At 36.7% G+C, this 21098-nt stretch overlaps 1 protein-coding gene across 2 annotated transcripts; it reads right to left on the bottom strand.

Annotated features, from left to right (window-relative positions):
• Window positions 1-499: 499 nt before the first annotated feature.
• MED6 (mediator complex subunit 6) lies at window positions 500-19985 on the bottom strand. 2 transcript variants are annotated; one of them, XM_010962331.3, is made up of 8 exons: window positions 19830-19984; window positions 14643-14802; window positions 13367-13458; window positions 11973-12055; window positions 11559-11667; window positions 10032-10147; window positions 1495-1522; window positions 500-903 (listed from the first exon to the last, which is right to left on the bottom strand). In XM_010962331.3, exons 1-8 carry the CDS (start codon window positions 19849-19851, stop codon window positions 773-775), a joined length of 741 nt encoding a protein of 246 aa, XP_010960633.2. In that variant the 5' UTR covers window positions 19852-19984; the 3' UTR covers window positions 500-772. The 2 variants fall into 2 exon arrangements, with proteins under 2 accessions (XP_010960633.2, XP_074221422.1); XM_074365321.1 differs by lacking the exons at window positions 500-903; window positions 1495-1522 and adding an exon at window positions 1529-7902 and having other exon boundaries at window positions 19830-19985.
• Window positions 19986-21098: the final 1113 nt, after the last annotated feature.

Raw genomic sequence — 21098 nt, 5'->3', positions numbered from 1 at the left:
GAGGCATCGTGCACAAACGTCATCCCCACAATCGTATTTAAATAATGCGAGTGGGATTAACTCATGTATAATACAGGGAGGGCTGAAGGGAACAGGTATAAATTACTCAAAGGAACTACTGAGTCAATAGAATATAAATAGTCTATAAAAACTAAGTAACAATGGGACAGTGCATACAACAGATACAATATGATAAAGTAAAATTATATGAACAGAAGAATTACAAACTATGTTTTAAAGACGTCTACTCACAGAAAAAGAAAGAAAATTCACAACGTTGTTATGGTATTTGTAGGGCGGTGGTATTGGTAAGTGAGGCTTTTTTCTTCTTCTTTATCTTTCAAATTGTCAGTAACTTTACTATTGTTAATACTGAGGAATATGCAACTAATAAAAGAAAATAAGCTTAGTTACTACCTTAACATGAATCCTTTGTTTACAAAATGCACCCGGAAATATTTCAGACAGAAAAATAAGGGGGTAAAAAGTCACGATAAAGTAATTTATACAAATACCTTTATTTTGCTTTTAAACATATACAGCAGTAAACATATGAGTGAGGAAGCCGCTCAAGTCCAATAGGGAAAAGGTTACAAAAGATACATTAAAAATATCCAGACTGAAAGCATGAGGATCTATATCCATTCTTAAAGAACAAGCACATTCTATACAAACGATTGTGACAAAGATTTTTAAAGTTCAAGAGCCTGTCACAGTAATGAGGTAAAATGTGGACAAGAGGAATCTTGCAAGTTTCTTTCTTGTCCAATACTCACTGAAGTCTCATTCGTTTTTCAGGGGGGCCTTTAGTGCCCACTGTCTGTTGGACGTTCTTTGTGGTCTCCTTCTCCTCAGATTTTACAGTTTCTGGTAGAGGTTCTGCCTCTTTCTTTGTCTGATCCACTAGACATCAAAGACAGGTATTTTTTGGAGGGGTGGAGGGATGAGACCAATTCAGATAATGGTTAATTTGAATGGTTCAGACTCTTTCAAATTCACTTAGAACTGCTTATCTCAAGTTCTCAATTTAACTGTTTCATCAGGCAGATGTACAAGACTTGATTTACCAATCAAAAACTTAATAGGAGCAAATCGTGATACTAGACAAAAACACATGACATTTAAACAAGACATTTCACATAAGATACACTGTTATTCTATCCCAGTTCAGTGGATAGTGCAATACCTATTTTCAATGATGAAACAAAAGAACTTTGTTCACTTCTGACAACCTCAAATCACCTTGGCTTCTCCACACATCATCAATACCTGTTCATCCCATTTCAATTCATTTTTTAAATACTAATATCACTACCATAAAAGCACCATCTTTTGGCAATTCAGCAAACCTCAAAGGTCAGGAGTAACAAACTACCATTAGAGAGTCTAAGAGGGCAAAATGATCCTAATTCATCTCACATGTTATAGTTACTAAGTTAAACAGACTTTCTGATCTTATTTCAAGTTCAGTAAGAATTATTAGATGAACCATACCTGGGACAGGCTTTTCTCCAGACTTTTGCTATAATTTAAAAAAAAAAAAAGGTGGGGGGGAGAAGAAAACAGGGCAGGTTAGCAAAGCCTTCTTCTTCTTGACTTCATAATTTTCGTTTAAATTACACCTTCCTACAAATTAGATTATAAATGACTTCATGAAGAGGAACTACTATCCATGTACCATAAGGAGTAAATTTAGCTTTTCCTACTTCTTATTCCCAAGTTACAGAAAAGACACAAATCTAAAACTAGAACAGAAGAGTGAAACATAAAAACAAAACAAAAAGACAAAAGGCCAACCCTCGAACATCTACAAAGCCTGCACCAAGGCTACAATGCTTTACTAAAAGTAGCTAAGCAGAATCCAGTAAGGGAGTAATGGAGCCTTTCAAGACTCCAGAGGCTTATCTGTGTAGGGGGTATGAGCTATAAGTCAGTAGAATGCAATCTGCATGAACTTTCTGATTTTTAAAGTTGGCAGGTATGGGAAGTAAAGTAAAGAAAAAGAGGTATTTTTCTATGAATATAAGGCTTCTGATGAATGTGCTATTAGAAATCAAAGTGCAGGAAAAACGATGGGGGCAGCAGGAGTCAGGAAAAGGTCAGATCCTTCATTCTGCACAGCAATTATTTTACTTGATTGGGCCCTATCATCTCCCTTTTTTGCCCAAGTTAAGTACTTTAAAACACTTTCCTCCTCCACCTCCCCTCCTTCTTCCTCAAGGCTCACAATCTACCCTTCACCCTCGGCCAGTGATTCTACCGCCTATGTTTTAAAAAAAAAAAAAGGGGGGGGGATGTCAACTCCCTAAGTTCTCTCCCATTTATCTACCTTCAAACTTATTAAACCTTTACATACATACATATACACATAGAAACTACCTCTCTATACTTTCCTGTCATCTCAAAAGAAAAGTGTTTTCTTTATTTTTTATAAAGTTTATAAACGCCTCCATTTGTTTTCTGAATCTCTTTCTGAATGTACACGCTCTCCCTAAGCTTTCTTATCTATTCCTATGACTAAAGAGTATAAAATTCTCTGATATCACACGTTCCAGATTCATGCTGCCAACTGCCTACTAGCAAACTCCTACAAGTTCTGGGAGCCACTACACTTAGTAAGACCAAAACTGAGCTCCCTGTATGACTCGTCATAGGAAGAAGAGGGCATAAGGAAGCCTGCAGATAGATTCCGCCACACTCCACTAACGTCTTTTTTCCTTATATTTTGGCTTATATTCTTACTATGTCACTGTGATAAATCCTGTGAGTCCTTCAAGCAAATCTCCAAACACGGGGGTGGTCATGGGAACCTCCAACACAGCCACATTATCAAATATCTTATGAATGTATCAGGACTTAAACATGTCTAAAGTAATCTGAGGGAACAAATAATTCTTCTTTAAAATAGGAGAGGAAATACATAGTATAACATTAAGGAAGCGAGAAACTGAGAGGGATATTCTTATACTGCTAGCACTGAATTACTTGAACTATACTGGAAACTGGACTATATCCAGTTATTGAAATAATATCATTAGCTACCTAATGCACACTGTCTAATCCTTTCTAGTGAATGCTATCAAACTAGTAGGAAGTGGTTTGAGATGGGAAAATAGAACAGAGGTGCCTTTCTAACAAGATTTATCAGGTAACCTTGGAATAAACTTAACTGAAGTAATAGCCTATGGTGTTCTAGCAGCTTCTGAAAACAGCACTGAAAAGACATTCATCAAAAAGGTTCTGTGGGCATGAACTCCCATCACATCAGTTTTAGTGTAACTTTCACTAGTAACAAAAATTAAAATATGGAAAAAGGAGCTTCGAGGAAAAATGCAGGACTTCTCCAATATTCTCGTGAGCACCCTTCTAAAGAGGCAACGTTCCTAGGTTCCAGAGGCTCAACTGTTAGATACAGTGGATAAGTAGGAGTTAAGTCCTGAGTGACAAACGGTTCTGGGAAGACACAGAGGGTAAACAGGAGTTCATAGGAGACTTCAGGGAGACCAAGAATCTATTTTCTTCTCTACATCTAAGGAGAAATGTTGTGGGCAGGAGTAACAAAGAGATTATTAACAATTCCAAGGAAAGCCTTCTTTCTCCTTCTTACATAGAGTTGGACATACTCTCTCTTTGCACACTGGCTTTTGGCCCCTGGATGGTTAAAACAAAGGTGAGGTTCTGGAAAATGACAACTTAAGTATGACTATGGCTAAGCCTTCACAAGAAAAATGCAAAAAACTCACTGAAATGATATGAAGTCTGCAACCTGCTTAAAGTAACTGGGAAGAAATGGGGGAAGAAGAGTTAAGATTGGCCATGCTTGACACCTGTAGAAGTAGAATAATAGGTTTATGGGTGTTTCATTTATTATTCCCTCTACTTTCATTTGTGTTTTTAAATTTCCGTAACTTTCTACAAAGGAAAGTTTTCTTTGTTTTCTTAAGATTCAAGAAAGTCTTTCAGCTCTCTAACTGTCCAACCTACTTCACCAGGATAGGACAGGATATGGAATTCAAGGTAGGACCCCTAGCCAGAAAAGAAGAGTCATTCAGCTGGAGTACCAAAGAACCCAAACACAGCAGTAAGCTACCGACTGTACTAGAGGTGGGCCAATGAAAATAGAGCCCCCAACAACTATAAATATAGTTCAAATAAACCAAAATCTGTTTCTTTTCCTGTTTTCTGAATTTTGGCTATCAACACCAAGGTGATTCTAATTCTAGGCCTGAAGCTTAAGAATCATCTTTAATGGCCATCTCTCCAAGTCCAACCACCAAATTTGGGCAATCCTAAATCTGAAACATCTCTTCAATCCGTCTCCTCTCTATGGCCACAGAATTAATTCAGGCTTTCCACAGTCTAACTTCCTTGATTCCAAATGTCACATTTCCCTAAGCATCCTCTACACTGTCAATGGTTATCTTCCTAAAATACACAACTACATTATTTCCTTGCAACTATTTTTAAACATTTAATGGGTCTCTACCACCATCATCAATGACTGATCCTCAGCTAGACAGTGATGAGGGTCTAAAAGATGAAGTAGAGGATATCTGTATATCTCAGTTTACTTCAAGAGAGTGTATTTGAAAAAGAATATACAAAAATTACCACTGCTTTGGTTTGTCTTTAGTGATGACAGCTATTGCTTTAATACTTCAAAAAACATTTAATGCAGCTGGAGACCTACTATGTTTATGGGAGAGGTATCAGGTTATGGGTTTAAAATAGTGAATAAACACTGGACTACAGAATTAATCACAAACTCCTTTGTGGAACACAGAAAATCCTCAATCTGACCTTAATCCAACTTTTAAGCCTCATGTTTCACTACTCTTGCCTTTATACAACAAATAAAAGTAATAAAACTTCAGAGTATTTTCTGTGTTTTTTTCTTCCTTTTTTACAGGTATACTGAAGTATAACTGATATTCAAAAAACCACAAGTATTTTATATATATAATTTGATGAGCCTGGGCATATACATACACCCATGATACTACCACCACAATCAAGGTAATAAATATATCCACCACCTCCAAAAGATTCCTTTTGTTCCTTTAGTCTGGGTTTGTGTGTGTGTGTGTGTGCTAAAAACACTCAACATGAAATCTACCCTCTTATCAAGTTTAAGTGCACAGCACCACACTGTTAACTATAGGCAGTATGCCATACAGCAGATCTCCAGAATTTATTCACCTTATGTAACTGTAACTTTATATCCATTGAACAACTCCTTATTTCCCCTCTTCCTCCATCCTTGGGCAGCCACTATAATATTTTCTCCATCTATAAGTTTGATATTTAGATACCTCATATAAGTGGAATCACACAGTATTCATCCTTTTGTGACTGACTTACCTCAATCACCACACTATCTTCCAGGCTCATCCATGATACCACAAATGGTACAATTTCCTTCTTGTTTAAGGCTGAATAATATTCAACTATTTATATATACACCAGTTCTTTACCCATTCATCTGTTGATGGATATTAGGGCTGTTTTCATACCTTGGCTATTGTGAATAATGATTCAATAAATGTGGGAATACAGAGAGCTCAGATTTCAAACTATATTACAAAGCCACAGTAACAAAAACAGTGTGGTATTGGCATAAAAACAGACATAGAGCAATGGAAAAGAATAGAGAGCCCAGAAATAAACCCATACATATATGATCAATTAGTTTATAACAAAGGGCCAAGAATATACAATGGAGAAAGGAGAGCCTCTTCAATAAACGGTGTTGAGAGAACTGAAAAGCCACCTGCAGAAGAATGAAACTGGACTATCTTATACCACACACAAAAATTAACTCAAAATAGATTAAAGGCTTGAATGTAAGACCTGAAACCATAAAACTCCTAGAAGAAAACACAGGCAGTAAGCTCCTTGACATCAATCTTGGTGATGATTTTTGGGGTTTGACACCAAAACCAAATGCACCAAAAGCAAAAATAAACACGTAGGACTATGTCAAACCAAAAAGCTTCTGCATGCAAAGAAAATCATCAAACAAATGGATGAAAATACTTGCAAATCACATATCTGATAAGTTAATATCCACAATATATAAAGAACTCATACAACTCTACAACAACAAAAAACCAAAAATTCAGTTAAAAAATGGACAGAGGATCTGAATACATATTTTCCTAAAGACACTCAATGGCCAACAGGTACATGAAAAGGTGCTCAACATCATTAATCATCAGGGGAATGTAAATCAAAACCACAGTGAGGTATTACCTCATACCTGTTATTATTGGTTACTATCAAAAAGACAATAAATAACAAATGTTGGCAAGGATAATGAAATAAGGGAACACTTTGCACTGTTGGTAGCAATATAACTTGGTGCAGCCACTATGGAAAAGAGTATGGAGTTTCCTCAATAAATTAAAAACAGAAATATCATATGATCCAGCAATCCCACTTCTGAGTATATATTTAAAGGAAATGAAAACAGAGTCTCAAACAGATACCTACATTCCCATGTTCACTGTAACATTATTCACAATAGCCAAGATATGGAAACAACCTATGTATCTGTCAACAGAAGAATGGATAAAGGTGTGTGTGTGTGACATGTGATATACATACATACAGGAATACTGTTTAGCCATGAGAAAGAAGGAGAAATCCTGTCATTTGTGGGAAAGTGGATGAACCTTGAGGGCATTATGCTAAGTGAAATAAGTTAGACAGAGAAAGGAAAATACTATATATCGCATAACTTATGTAGAATCTAAAACAAACTCATACAGAGAATGGAGTGGTGCTTAACAGTGGCGGGGGTGGGGGAATGGGGAGATGCTGGTCAAAGGGTGTACTTTCAGTTATTAGATGAAGCAAGTTCTGGAAATCTAATGTACAGCATGGTGATTACAGTTAATAATTCTGTATTATATATTTGAGAGTTGCTAAGAGAGTAAATCTTAAATGATCTCACCATAAAAAATAAATAGCAATTATTAGACACAATGGAGGTGTCAGCTAATGCTATGGTGGTAATAATTTTGCCATATATAAGTGTATCAAACCAACAGGTTATACATCTTAAACTTACACAATGTTATACAACAATTATATCTCAATAAAGCTGAAAACAATATGTTTATCCCCAAGTATTTTTTGATGCTATTATAAGTGGGATTTTTCTTGATATCTTTTACTAACAGTTTGTTGTTAGTATACAGAAAGGCAACCAATTTCTGAGTGTCGATTTTGTATCCTACAACTTTACTGTATTTGTGCATTAGTTCTAACAGTTTTTTAATGGAGTCTTTAAGCTTTGCTATATATAAGATCATATCATCTGCAAACAGACAATTTTACTTCTTTTCCCATTCGGATGCCTTTTCTTTCTTCTTCTTGCCTTCCAGTACTATGGTGAATAGAAGTATGGAGAGTGGGTATCCTTGTCTTGTACCTGATCTTAAAGAAAAAGCTATGTCCTTCACCACTGAATACGATGACAGCTGTAGGGTTATAGATTGCTCTTATTATGTTGAGGTACATTCCTTTTATACCTAGTTTGTTGTGTTTTTATCATAAAAGGATCTTGAATTTTCCCAAATGCTTTTTTTTCTGCATCTACTGAAATGATCATGTAATTTTTATCCTTCATCCTGATAATGCAGTGTATCATACAAATTGATTTTAGTATGTTGAACCATCTCTGCATCCCAGGGATAAATTCCACTTTATCATGATGTATGATCCTCTTAATGGGTTATTATATTCAATTTGCCAGTATTTCACTGGGGATTTTTACATCTATATTCATCAGAGATATTGGACTGTAGTTTTCTTGTCTTGTAGAGTCCTCGTCTTTAGTATCAGAGTAATGCTGGCCTCATAAAATGAATTTGGAAGTGTTCCCTCCTCTTCAGTTTTCTGGAAGATTTTGAGAAGGACTGGTATTAATTCTCCTTAAATGTTTGGTAGAATTCACCTGTGAAGTCATCTGTTCCTGGACTTTTCTTTGATGGGAGGTTTGTGATTACTGATTCAATATCCTTCCTCATTATTGGTCTGTTCAGATTTTCTGTTTCTTCATAATTCAGTCTTGGTAGGTTGTATGTTCCTAGGAACTTCTTATAGGTTATCCAACTTGTGGCATATAAATTGTTTACAGTAGTTTCTTACGATCATTTTAGCTCTGTGGCATCAATTGTAATGTCTCCTCTTTCATTTCTAATTGTACTTATTTGAGTCTTCTCTCTTTTTCTTTGTTAGTCTAGCTAAAAGTTTGTCAATTTTGTTTATCTTTTCAAAACATCAACTCTTAGTTTCATTGATTTTTTCTGTTGTTTTTCTAATCTCTATTTCATTTATTTTTACTCTGATCTTTGTAATTTCTCTGCTTCTGCTAACTTATATGTGGAGATTAAACAGCACACTCCTGAACAACCAACGGGCCAAAGAAGAAATCAAAAGGGAAATCAGAAATTTTGTGGAGAGAAATGAAAATGAAAACACAAGATACCAAGATTTATGGGATGCAGCAAAATAAGTACTAAGAGGGGCGTTTATAGCAATAAATTCCTATATTAAAAAGGAGAAAGGATCTCAAACAATCTAACTTTACACATCAGGATTCTAGAAAAAGAAGAAAAACTAAGGGATTTTCTTGGTTTCTGAGTATATGGTCATTAATAATCTTTCATGTTTCTGGTATTACATGTTCCATTCCCATTTTCTACATCTGAACTATCCAAAATATAATGTGAGCCACAAATGCAAGCTATATATATAATTTTAAATTTTCCAGTAGTTACATTTTCAGAAAGAAATAGATGAGTTTTATTATTTTTAACCAAATGTATCTAAAATACTATCATTTTGACATATAATTAACATTTAAAGTTATTAATGAGATATTTTACTTTTTTTTGTACTAAGTCTTTAAACCCAGTATGTATTTCACACATATCACAACTCAGTACGGACTAGCTATGTTTCAAATGTGCCTAGTGGTCACTGTACTATGCAGGTCTAAATACTCTGTTCCCAACCTCCCTAGTATATACTATGTCCTCACTGAATGAATGGTCAACCACCCTAACCCCTTACACTCTGTAGTGGCTACTTATCACCCTACACACAGCTATAATTCATTTATTTATTTATTTATTCATTCAACAGACACTGTTTCATCTTCCAAGTATAATTCATGAGATTTCTCTAAACTGGCTCTTCTGTCCTAAGTTCCAACTGTGGCCTCTGCTCCCTTCACTGCCACATCACCATTCCAACAGTACATCATCTCATGGTGTGAAAAATCTTATTTAATCTAAAATTATCCCTTAAAATCTCTTAAATAAAACCCCCACAAGAAAAACAGTATCTATGACCTTGTGTGACACAGCCCTATGAAGGTAAATAAGAACTGAGACTAACCACAAGAATAACATGCCCATATACTCCATCTCACACCTACTTCACGTCAAAAGCTCATTTAATAGAAGTTAGTAGATGGATTTACTATTGCTGTTGGAATACCCAAAATAACAGTAAAATTCATATAACTTAGACACCAATATGATATAAGAATATTTATTATGCCTGCCTCCTCCATCTATCATGCCAAACCCTCCACATCAAGTGTTCTTTTTGTTACAAAAGTTTTAACTAGTTTATCATTTAAGGACTTAAATATGCACTACATCAGGCTGGAAGGCAGTACATAGAGTAAAAACAGCATGCATTTCAAATTCTAGTTTTGTTACCATTTACAACACTTTTCAGCAACCTTTTGAATGAGAATTATCTAAATGCACTCCTCATAGTTTGTGAAGATTCAATGAGGAATTAAACTTAAGAGCACACAACGGTACTAATTCCATTCCCTTTGCCCACTTCTTCCATTAAGTCTCTGAAAAACTTCCCTTTGATTCAGAGATCATTTTTTAACTAATGACGAAAATCAATACTTTTAGGTCACATCTGAAACAGTCTCAATTAAAAATAAATGTGCCAGGGATAAGTGTCAAATCAAAATTAGCCACATGTATTCTCATTACCTGCACAAATTTGGGTGGAAATTTTTGTCGAAGGTCTAGCAGTAAAGCATCCACACGTTGTCTCTGGAAAATAGAGCTTGGTTCTTCTTTCCTTTTGACTTTAGGTTTGACTTTATCTATTAAAATATGAAGTCCAAATCAAAACACTGCCTAAGTAGTTTGGTGCCTTATATTCTACAATCTTTGTCTGCCATGAATATATTCTAACTTCATTATTTTTAATGCTTGCTATTCCAAAGATAATCCCCCGAACATGTTAAACATAGCACATACACAAAAGTGTTATAACTCCTCTGAAATGGAGTTAAAATTCTAACTTCTAAAAAGCTGATATATCTTTTAAAGACATTTCAGTTTTACCATGTAAACATGGGTAAATATAAGAATTTTAAGGCTAAAGTTTTCCCATAATTACCTAAGCTACAATCCAGGTTACTGGTTTGACATTATCTTGTGCATATTTTAAACGTATTAAACAATCTTTTCCCACAAACCTAATAGGTACAAATGGAAAATGCAACTTTCACAAACTCAAGTTACCATACTCAATTATGAAGACTATAATTCACTGAAAAAGGACAAATCAAACAACAGAAGATCTTGAAGATAATAAAGAAAAGAACTTGCAAGAGAAATTCTGAAGTTTATCATGTGTGAAATTTTCCCTGGGAGGGGAGTATACTGGTGAATCGTCACTGAAGGAAGGGTTCCAGTTAAGTTTTACTTCAAACACTTTATTAGGGTAGGGGCAAACATCTCTTAGGAGATGTTTATTCAACTGACGCAAACATTCCTAAGTCAAATGTTGTCACCAGCACCTACCATAAAGAATAAATATAACTGTATTTCAAAGACCATTCATTCCACAGGTCTCAATTTTATTTAAAGGCTACCTTTCCATAGCAATTCATTCTAAGTTGCTATTTCTCTAGAAAGAAATGCAGAATATAGGTATACTGCTATAGACACATTTCTAGAAGTACTTCTGTTGGTAAAATATGGTGCAGAACAAGTAGTGGATTAGCAACAATGAAAACTAGAGGACCTGGCATCACGACAGGCGTTAACATGGAAAGATCAGAAAACAGACTGGTCATCTGGAGACGGGGCCTTAAGAGCATCTCCTCCACCTGGAAGCTTCGGGAGATTTGGGTTCTGGATTGCAAGATGACTCAATAGTTAGGTAAGCAGGAAATATCACCATTACTTATTCCTCATCACTGATTTCCCCTATATATTTGAAATATTTAAAAACTTTGAATCAACTTGTCAAAGATTATCACTTACTAAAGAGATTAAAATTTGTATGTTTCTATGGCTATTAATAGTACTATTAATAGTACTAAGCTACTATTACCGCATCTAGTTATATGAATCATAGCTCTGACAATGTCACCATCCTATGAAGTTTTTCCATCGAGAAGTAAAACACATCTAGAAATCATCAATAGCCATTTTCCAAAAGAAAACATCTTCATTCTCAGAGTAACAAAAAATGTTTTAGGAGGGTCTGGGTGTCCTACCTACCTTGCTCTTCATGATCTTTGAAGTGCCACCAATACCCTTTGGAAGGATGATATCGACAATATGACATAGCTTCATCAAAAGCTGACTGAATGCCATGTACTGCAGTAAGCTTATAAAAAGAAACAAATTCTGAATTTCTCATATGACCAAAATTTCTAAAGTAAACAAAAAAATATCACATATTCAAAGACAGTAATTCTTCTGTTTTTCAGAACCTGAATCACTGTTTAGCTGGGGCTATGGTATATACTTTGAACACAGAGCTGGCCCAAGGTAACCAATACTCAAGACATTCTAATAGTCAACACTTTACATCAACTTACACAAAGGAGAGGAGTTCCTGCTTAATTCTTGGAAACCAAGTAGTTCAATTAAAAGTTTTCCTTCATGTTTAAAGAATGTAAAGACACTTACCACTCTAGAATTTATAACTGATCCCAAGTCTGGTGCCTGATAGATCACTCCAGCAATGATATAGTAATCAGCCAGTGGGATAACTAAAACAGTGGGGAAAAAATTATGAATACAGCATGCAAAAACTGCTAAACATATCTCCATAAAAAGAACAATTAAAATTTGACCCATATAAAAGCTTAATGTAGGGTTTGGCAATTCCTGCTTTTGTAAACAAAATCATATAGGAAAACAGCCACATCCATTCATGTTATTATCTAAGGCTGCTATGGCACTAGCTGAGTAGTTGTCTCCGAGACCAGGAGGCCCACAAAGCCTAAAATATTGAGTTTCTGGACCTTCACAGAAAAAGTGTGCCAGCTTTTGCCCTATGAGCAGTACTTCTCAAACTTTAATGTGCATCTGAATCATCTGAGTATCTTGTTAAAATCAGATTCTTACTCAGTAGGGATACTGTATTTCTAACAAGTTCCTAAGTGATCCAGTGCTGCTGTCAGTCAGCCACACTTTGGGGAATAAGGCCTTAGAGTAAGACAGATTTAGGGCCCGGATGAAGATATCAGATGCACTGAACTTGCCTCTGTGCCCCAGTGTGAGGTCCTAAGGAATAAAAGACCTGTTAGTGAGCCTAGTTCACCTTGTGTGGCTTCTGCACCCAGAACCCTTTCATTATGCAAACCTTGCCCCTGGTCTTGCCTTTGTTCTAAGGTTCTCTTTTTCTCTGCGTAGGGACTCTAGATCTTTGATTTTGAAACTAATTTGGATTCTTGACTCTGGAACCACAACTTCATTAGCAAGTCATTCTCTGGAATCAATACTCAGGGTGAAGGTTGTTCTCAAATGTCTTGATAAGAATACTTAATTTAGGAGATGTAGCTGGTCATCTCTGGAGCAGCTGACTAGCTCTTTGATTCAAAATCAGATCTGAATTCTATACTCTTCAGTATGATTTCAAAAACAAGTTTTTGTTCAGTAATATAACCCAAGTAAGTCTTCTGGTTGAACGTGTCAAGGAGGATTTTCAATTGATCTTTTATGACTCTGGTGCAACTGCATCTACCATGGATTAAACCTGATTGCCCTCTGAGAGTCCAGAATTTTGGCAGGCAGAAGATGTCTACATCATTAGCTCTCAATAAAAATTCTGGACTCAGAGCCTAAAATGGTCTTCCCTGAACAGATATATTATGCACGTGAGGCTGCATTTCACTGCTGGAGGGAGGGTGCACTTGGTGTGGCCCTTGCAGAAGGGAAAGCATAAGAAACTTACACAGGGATTACTACAGATCCCTAAAACAAAACCCAATCCAAAAAAATAAGAACATACAGCTCAGGAAGGAAATAAATTATGGTATTTTAAGAAGAAACTAATGCCTGAAGTTCACATATTTTACCTTGAGTAGGGGATTGCCGCTGTTGCTTTCGAATGATAAAAAGAATGGGCTCTTGGGCATGTAAAAGGATGTACTCCACTCCAACCATCTGACTGAAACCAGAACACAGACACGTTCAGAGAGCTATGAATGCCCTCCACACAATTCTGTAGAATATTCAAACTATTATACAAAAGTATAACAACACTGTAAATAGGATAAAACTGCCTATGTTTGATATTAAAAATTGACTGTTCAATAAAACTGGCTATTTTCCCAGACAGGTGGAGCACAGATAAAGCAAGATTTGGTTTTTAAACAACAAAATGCCTACAAAAATTCATGACTGAAAATACACTGAAGAGCGTATAAAAAAAGCAACCAAAATACCATGATGCTTCCTGACCAAGGAGATCTATAAATATATACAAAATATAAAAATATACATGAAGACTATACCTGTCTTAACTATATATGTCAAGTATATATTCTACACAACTAGAAAACATCAAAAATCTTATCCTCGGTGGGAGGGTATAGCTCAGTGGTAGACTGCCTGCCTAGCATGCATGAGGTCCTGGGTTCAATCCCCAGTACCTCTATTAAAAAACAAATAAATCTAATTACCTCTCCCCCCAAAACAAAAACAAAAACCTTATCTTCATCACCAACAGTTTTATTCCTGACATATTATGTTTAAAAGCACAATCAAGGTATCTCAGTAAATGTAAATATTTACCTCAATAAAAAAGTGGTTTAAAATACCAGAAATTTAATTTCCTGGAAACCACCCTCCTGCCTATCATATTTAGCTGACGGATGAAAAACTACTACACTGTTTCCAGAACTTTTGTAACAGTAATAAAATCCTAATTACTCAGCATCCTAAGCCTGAAGAATCTTGCTTTGCATCTGTTTGGCTAAAGTTTTATTTGTCATACAAAGAAAAATCTACTATAAATTCAACGGTGGTTTGACATTAAATTAGATGTAGAGGAGGTAATAAGCATACTTCCCTGACTGAGGATAACAGATGCATTGCCTAAATCATTCATCAGATCTACATCTAAACCTCACAGTTATATTTTAATTAGACAGTAATATATAAAGTTACAAAGAAAAGACTTCCTAGGTTACAAGCGACTAATAATTCTTTTGCATGTCAAATTTGTACAAACTCAAACAAAATTCCAGTTCTTCCAAAACTACTTCTCTGTACTTCACAATCCACAGCTTGAAAGAACTATTCATTGTAAAATCTCTAGTTGGCAAATGCTGCCTTCTCACAATAACTTACTTTAAGTGTTCTAATGTTAGCCTCTGCATTTTGACCACTTCATTATTACATGTCCTGTCATAGAAAGGATTACTTCTTTCTGAAAAGTAATCCAGGACACTTCCACTATTCAAAATAGGGATCCAGGAACTGTCAACCCAAGAGATTCCCAGCAGATTATCTACAAAAAAGAAACAAAATGACAAAGGGTGAGAAAAGAGAAAAAAATCCAATCCAACAAACATTTATTATGTATCTAATGTAGGAGACACTGTGAATATAAGGATGACATAGATCTTAACCTACATACCCTCATGGTCTAACAAAAGAGTAAGTATGCAAGAAAGCAATGACAACACAGCGTAAGAACTATAATAAAGGTATGTAGAAATGTGTTATGAGAGCACAGTGGAGGGAGCAGAACACCTTACCTGAAGGAACAGGAACGATTTTTCATAGGGTGAGGAGGAGGTGGGTTTTAGCGCTACATTAAAGAATAAATAGAGACTCACCTTGGAGAAAAGAGAGGCAAAGTAATTCCAAGCAGAAGAATGCACATACAAAGGCAGGGAAATAGAAAAATACATTATACGTTTAAAGAATAATTCAATTAGGTAAAGAAGTTATAGGGTTTGAAATCTAGAGACATCTTTCAAAAAATTGGAAATCCTGAGCTTTTATATGTTGGTAACTAACTGAAAAATTTTCAAACAATATGTATGCCCAAGAAAACACATCCACAGCCACCAGTCTGAGATCTTCCAATTAAGAAGAAAGAAACAAGTTAGAAAGTCATTATTATAGATGAGATAAAAATGATGTAAAAGGGGCAAATGAAAAGTAGAATGCCCTTAATTATAGCCATAGAGTTTCATATTTTAAAGGGAAATTAAATCTTAAATTTTTCAAAATGGGAAAAAAAAGACATGGTAAGTACAGTGAGATAGCTTTTATTAATGAGCTTTTATTGAGTACTGGCTGAAATGATGTTTCATAGCACTGACAGTACTAAATTCCATTGGTGAACATCAAAATGCCTATATAACACTGGTTGAAGGAGGAAGAACTGAAAACTTCAACCTCTCCTAAACTGTAATTATTTCCAGCATCTATGAAGAAGTAAGAACTAATCCAAGGTGACAAGTAGTTCTAAGCGAAATGAATCAAGCTGAAAAAGTAACTGTAGGAAGGTAGGACATGCTGTTATTACAAAGGAAGAAACAAATGGATGAAGCATGTTAATGACCAAATAATCAGTACAGACCTAGAAGATGGCTCATCATAAATGGATTATGCCACAATCAAATATCTAACAGGGCAGCAGAAAACATTTTCAGAAAAAGACAGATTTTCTAATGAAAAGCAACTAAAGGTAATTATTATTTTCAGCTTTAAACACTACAGCCAGTTATTAAAGTAATTTTGTTTAAAGTAACTTTCTTACACATTTCTTTTTTATTTCCTTTAGAACAATTATATAAAAGCATTTGTAGAAGAACAATTTTAGGTGAGTTTCTCACTTATACAGTAGAAACTATGTCTACATGGTGTCATAAGTTATTGGCAATAAACTTATATTACAGATCATTTCAGCATAGGTAGAGGAATAATCTGCAGAAGCAAATATATGTATAATTATAGATCCTACCTACCCACAATTATAGACAATCAACAGATACAGGCATTAAGTGATGAGGACCTAGTGGAAGGCAATGGCAATGTATGGGAAGATAAGGACAAAAGAAATTTTCAAAGGAAAAAAGAGACAATTTCCTGAATGACTGTTTATAAAGTCAGAGAACTTCAGAAGCAATAGATCATTTAGGGAAGAAATTATAATGAATTTGGCTTGGATATGCAGAGTTTAAATATGGAATCAGACTTTAGAATTAGAAGAAATTATAAATGGCATCTGCTCCAAGTGACTGTTGAGTAAATTCTCCCTTTCAGTTTGCTTCAGCAAGCTGTTTCTTGAGCAGCAGTGCTATGTCATATTTTTCTCATTTAACAAACTAGTCAAAGGCAAGTATGACCTGTGAAACAAACACAGGATAGCATTTACCAGATTTGAACATGAACTTTGTACCCAGTAACTTGAGGCTGGTGCTATTATTATGACAATTTTATAGAAGAAGAACCTGAAACACAAGAAGATCACAGAGCCATTAAATGGTAGAGCTAAGATCTGAATCCAGGCAGCCCAGCTCCAAGGCCTGCACTCACTCCTCTACACTACGCTGCCTCAAACTGAAAATACCTAGTAAAGACAGATACTAAAAGCTTGTGAGAGACGCCAGGGCTGATACTACAGATTTGGAAATCACCTGTAGAAAAACGAGTGCTGTCCTAGAGAGGATGTAGTCTAGTCAACTACATTTCCTCTTCTCTGTCCCCATTGCCAATATATACTTAATCTTTTCCCAAGTGTCGCCTGGTCAGCAAGCTCCTTACAGGGATTCCTGTCTCCAGATCTTCTCTCAATCCTATTCAGCCTAAAAATGCTACTTGTGCATTTTTAAGTGAGAGCTGAACATGTGTCATTCTACTCTATGCAAAACACAAATTTAACTATGTCACTTCTTACTTAAAGAATGGCAGTGCATACCTACTGTCTAAAAGAATAAGGTTCAAATTCTTTAACATGGCATCTCAGTCTAGCTCCACTATTTCCACTTCACTGCCCACAGTTCACCACCACACAACAGAATGGCACAAAGAAAAGTATATTGAAAATTATGGGACTTCAGACAAGTTAATCTCCCCATGCCTTAGTTTCCTCAACTATAAAATGGGGACTATAATAGTATCTCCATGCTAGATTATGTACATAAAATGCTTGGCACATTATAATAACCCAGTAAGAATTATGATGATGATAGTGGTAGTGCTAGTAGTCAATTTCTTTTAAGATTAAGATGACCAAACTTATTTCTGGCTTAATCAAAGCTGTCCTAGTTTGTGCCTCTATTCATTTTTCTCTTATTTTTACATTTATACATTTAAAAAGATAGAAATCTCTTTCAATCTCAAAAGGGTATGAGTTTAGTAGATAATTCAAATGGTCACACTAGATTAAACTAATTTCAAATATCACTAATCTCTGCAAAATCTTTCTCTACAAGACAAATGATGGCTTCTTTCTCTATGGTCTTCTAGCAGTTTCTATATACCGTTATTATTAATCATAATATTGTATCATAACCCAAAAATACAAATACGTACTCATTAAATGTTGAGTTTTTAAGGGACTGAGGCTGTGTGTTACTCATCAGGAACTAGCACAGGACCAGATTTGTAAGTCAGCAAATGTTTATTAATTCATGATTAAGGGCTAAGTACAAGTTATTCTACTGTTCATAGATTTACACATACTCCAGTATCTAAGGATGTTCATTTACAAAATACTTAACTGGGATTAAGAGGATGGTGTGTGGCTGTGAAATAGAATATAATTACCTGTCACTTATTAGAGACTACCAGAAACCACAGCCCAATAAAGAGAATACACTACTGGCAGACTCCAACCACTTCTTACCATCTCCACCGTTACCACCATAGTCTGAGCTTCCTCTAAATCTCCAGTCATTAGAAAAATGGCCTAACTGGTCTCCCTAATTCCACCCTTACCCTCCTACACTGTTCTTGGCAGATCCTAAAAAAAAGTAAGTCAGAATATGTTCATCCCCTCTGGTCAAAACCCTCCAATGTTTCTCCATTTTACTCAGAGGAAAAGCCAAAGACCTTACCACCGCCTACAAATCCTACATGATGAAGCCACCAATTCTCTCTCTGACCTCATCTCCTTCCTGCATTCTCACTCTGCTTTAGCCATACTGGCATTCTTGCTGTTATTCTAACACCCCAGACACATTCCCACTTTGCAATGACCCTAACGAATCTAAATTTAAAAAGTTATGAAAGCTAAAAAGTCTGATGGACTAAATGTTTCTCTTTGTCATTCAGGAGCAAGGGAGAGACCTAGTACAGCTCTCTAAAAATCAGCAAGTAATGAAATTAGGTACTTGATATTCTCACTTATGATTAAAGACAAACAGGCAAAAGCATCATCCAGAAGTGCTAATGATCACTGGACATTTTGACAGTATGTAAGTGACAATATATTTTTAATATGTGTGCTAGATTCCAATGTGGTTAATATAAAAAAAGAATCTCAAACACCTTCCTTTAAAAAGTAAGTATATACAAATATAAACAACCTTATGTACAAATGATTAGGAACATATCTTTTGAAGAAAGACGTTTGCTGGGAAGAAGAAAGGTAAACTTAACCGCGAATCTCGGCTTGCATCTAGGTACAAAAATTCGAACTTCTTGGAAGGAAAAGTACTACAAAGTTTCAAATGGAAATACATCTATGTTAAGAGTTTCATACAAGGGTAGAAAGTTTTGCAAGAGCCACAAGCACAATAAAAGACAAAGATATTCGCAGGCGCTTTCTCACTCTCCTGAAATTTTTCCTGAGAACGTCCATGATACCTCCTCCCAATCTACTGGAACCTGGTCTGTTTGGAACTAAGTTCTCACACTTTAGCTATTTTAAAGTCGCCTTTCCGTTCACTCTGGAATCCGAGTTTCACTGAAGCGGATGTGTGTACGTACGGTGTGCTGCGAAGAGAGTATATGGCCTAATGCTACGAGAGATAAAGTAGCCAATTAAGGGGTTTTGTCTCCATATATTTATTCACTGATTCAACAGATACTTGAGTACCTTTAGAGTTCAGCTGTGAAAAAGAAATGACCCCTGCCCTCAGTAATCGTAGGGGTTCATGCACAAAGACGCCGGACACGCGGGACGTGACGTTAGGAAAAAGGTAAGCGCCCAGGCAAAGTCCCAAGGGATGATCCTGGTCGGCTCATTATTCCACCCCCTTCCCTGCCCAAAGGCCGTTCCTTTACCCGGATAGTACAGCCCCAACACGGGCGTAGAAATATGCGTGTAGAACAATACCGCAGGGCTCAGGGCTCAAAGCCCAGGACTTCTTACAACCCCTTCGTTTCAACGCTTCTAAAACACCCCTGAAGAACTGCGAAAATCTAGGCAACTTTTCGCCAGATTAGAGTTTTGGGTCGTTCACAGAAAACATTCAAAAGAGCTTGGGAGACCTCACAAATGAACCGGAACCTTGCCCCCGAGAGTTCTAAATCCCTAAACCAGACCCTAGAAAATCAGGAAACAGCGCAGGTTACCTCTGATATCCACCGCCGCCATAATTCCAAAAGCGTTCTCTGGCTCTCCTTCCGGCGCAGAGTAAACGTCACAACCGTGAGACGGAAGAGGCGGGTTGCAGAGCGAAGGAACGCAGAGGAGGAACCAAAAGGGGCGGAGACTGTTAGGCCGGGAAGAAAGGGCAGGAAAAGGGAAGAGGCGGAGCGAAGAGGAGGTGGGGCGGGGAGGAGAGGGCGGGGTGGCCAGGAGGGAATGGGGCGGGGCTAGGCCGTAGGGCCAGTGGTAGGCGGGGCTCGTGTGTGAGTGGGGCTTGTGAGGGGCGGGGCTGTGTGAGGGCAGAGGAGGGGTTTGGTGCAGGGCAGGGAGGTAGAGCCTGGTGATAAGAGCAAGGACTAGGAGGGGAGGGAGAGGCTGGGAGGACTAGCAGAAAGGAGAGAATAGCAAAGGAAGGAGAGGTAAGCCTGGCGTACCACCGGAATAGGAATTTGTGGACTTGAGGAGACTAAGCATAATCCTACCCAGCGCCTACCACTGAGAGATCAGAAAATTCGACCTTGATCTCCTGTGATCATTTAAAAAAACAGATTCTGATTGTGCAGAGTTGGGGGTGGTAATATCTTTAATTTCATGGACTGAAATAAAATAACACAATGTGAGAGTTGTGAGTTAAGTTTTCCTTGGGACAAAATGAGGTCTACAGCCTGGGAGACAGCATTTCAGATAGTTCTGAGTAAATGCTCTGAAGTGGAACATCCGTACTATACACGATTTTAGTGAAAGTGGGGGATGGGGTACCAGCAGTCAAGATCACACTTAGGCAGAGGCTTGCTGCTAGTCACTAGGAGCAGAGGTCACTGTTAATGATTTTAGTGCTTTTCTAGATGTGAGGAACACTACAATTTGGGCTCATAACATCTTCTCCTGAAAATATCTAACTATCTGAAGGTCTGTTCAGCCAGTTTTCCCAGAGCTCAGAGTGCCCCATTCCTGATCTCCACCCAACTCCTTTCAGGGGCTGTTGGAGGTCAGCGGCTGCAGTGGCTCCTGATTTAATCCAAGCAGAGTTAGATGGCAAGTGCCAACGTGATTCAATTCTTGTAGAGGCAGATGGCAAGTGCCAATTTTTAGTTGACAATTTTAAAAGCACTTTTCAGGTGTATCCAATGAACCATTGAATTTAGGAGCTACTGGCCATTCTCTTTCACTCTCCCTCAAGTGTGGGGATGGGACAGGACTAAGCAGAAAGAATTTGAGAGTCATTAGCTTTTTTGTGACTAAACCCATTAAAA

This window comes from Camelus bactrianus, chromosome 6 (assembly GCF_048773025.1).
Source record: "Camelus bactrianus isolate YW-2024 breed Bactrian camel chromosome 6, ASM4877302v1, whole genome shotgun sequence".
In the NCBI taxonomy this organism is placed as follows: Eukaryota; Metazoa; Chordata; class Mammalia; order Artiodactyla; family Camelidae; genus Camelus; species Camelus bactrianus.
Note: the sequence above shows the minus strand (reverse complement) of the source record. Positions and strands in the feature narration are given on the sequence as shown.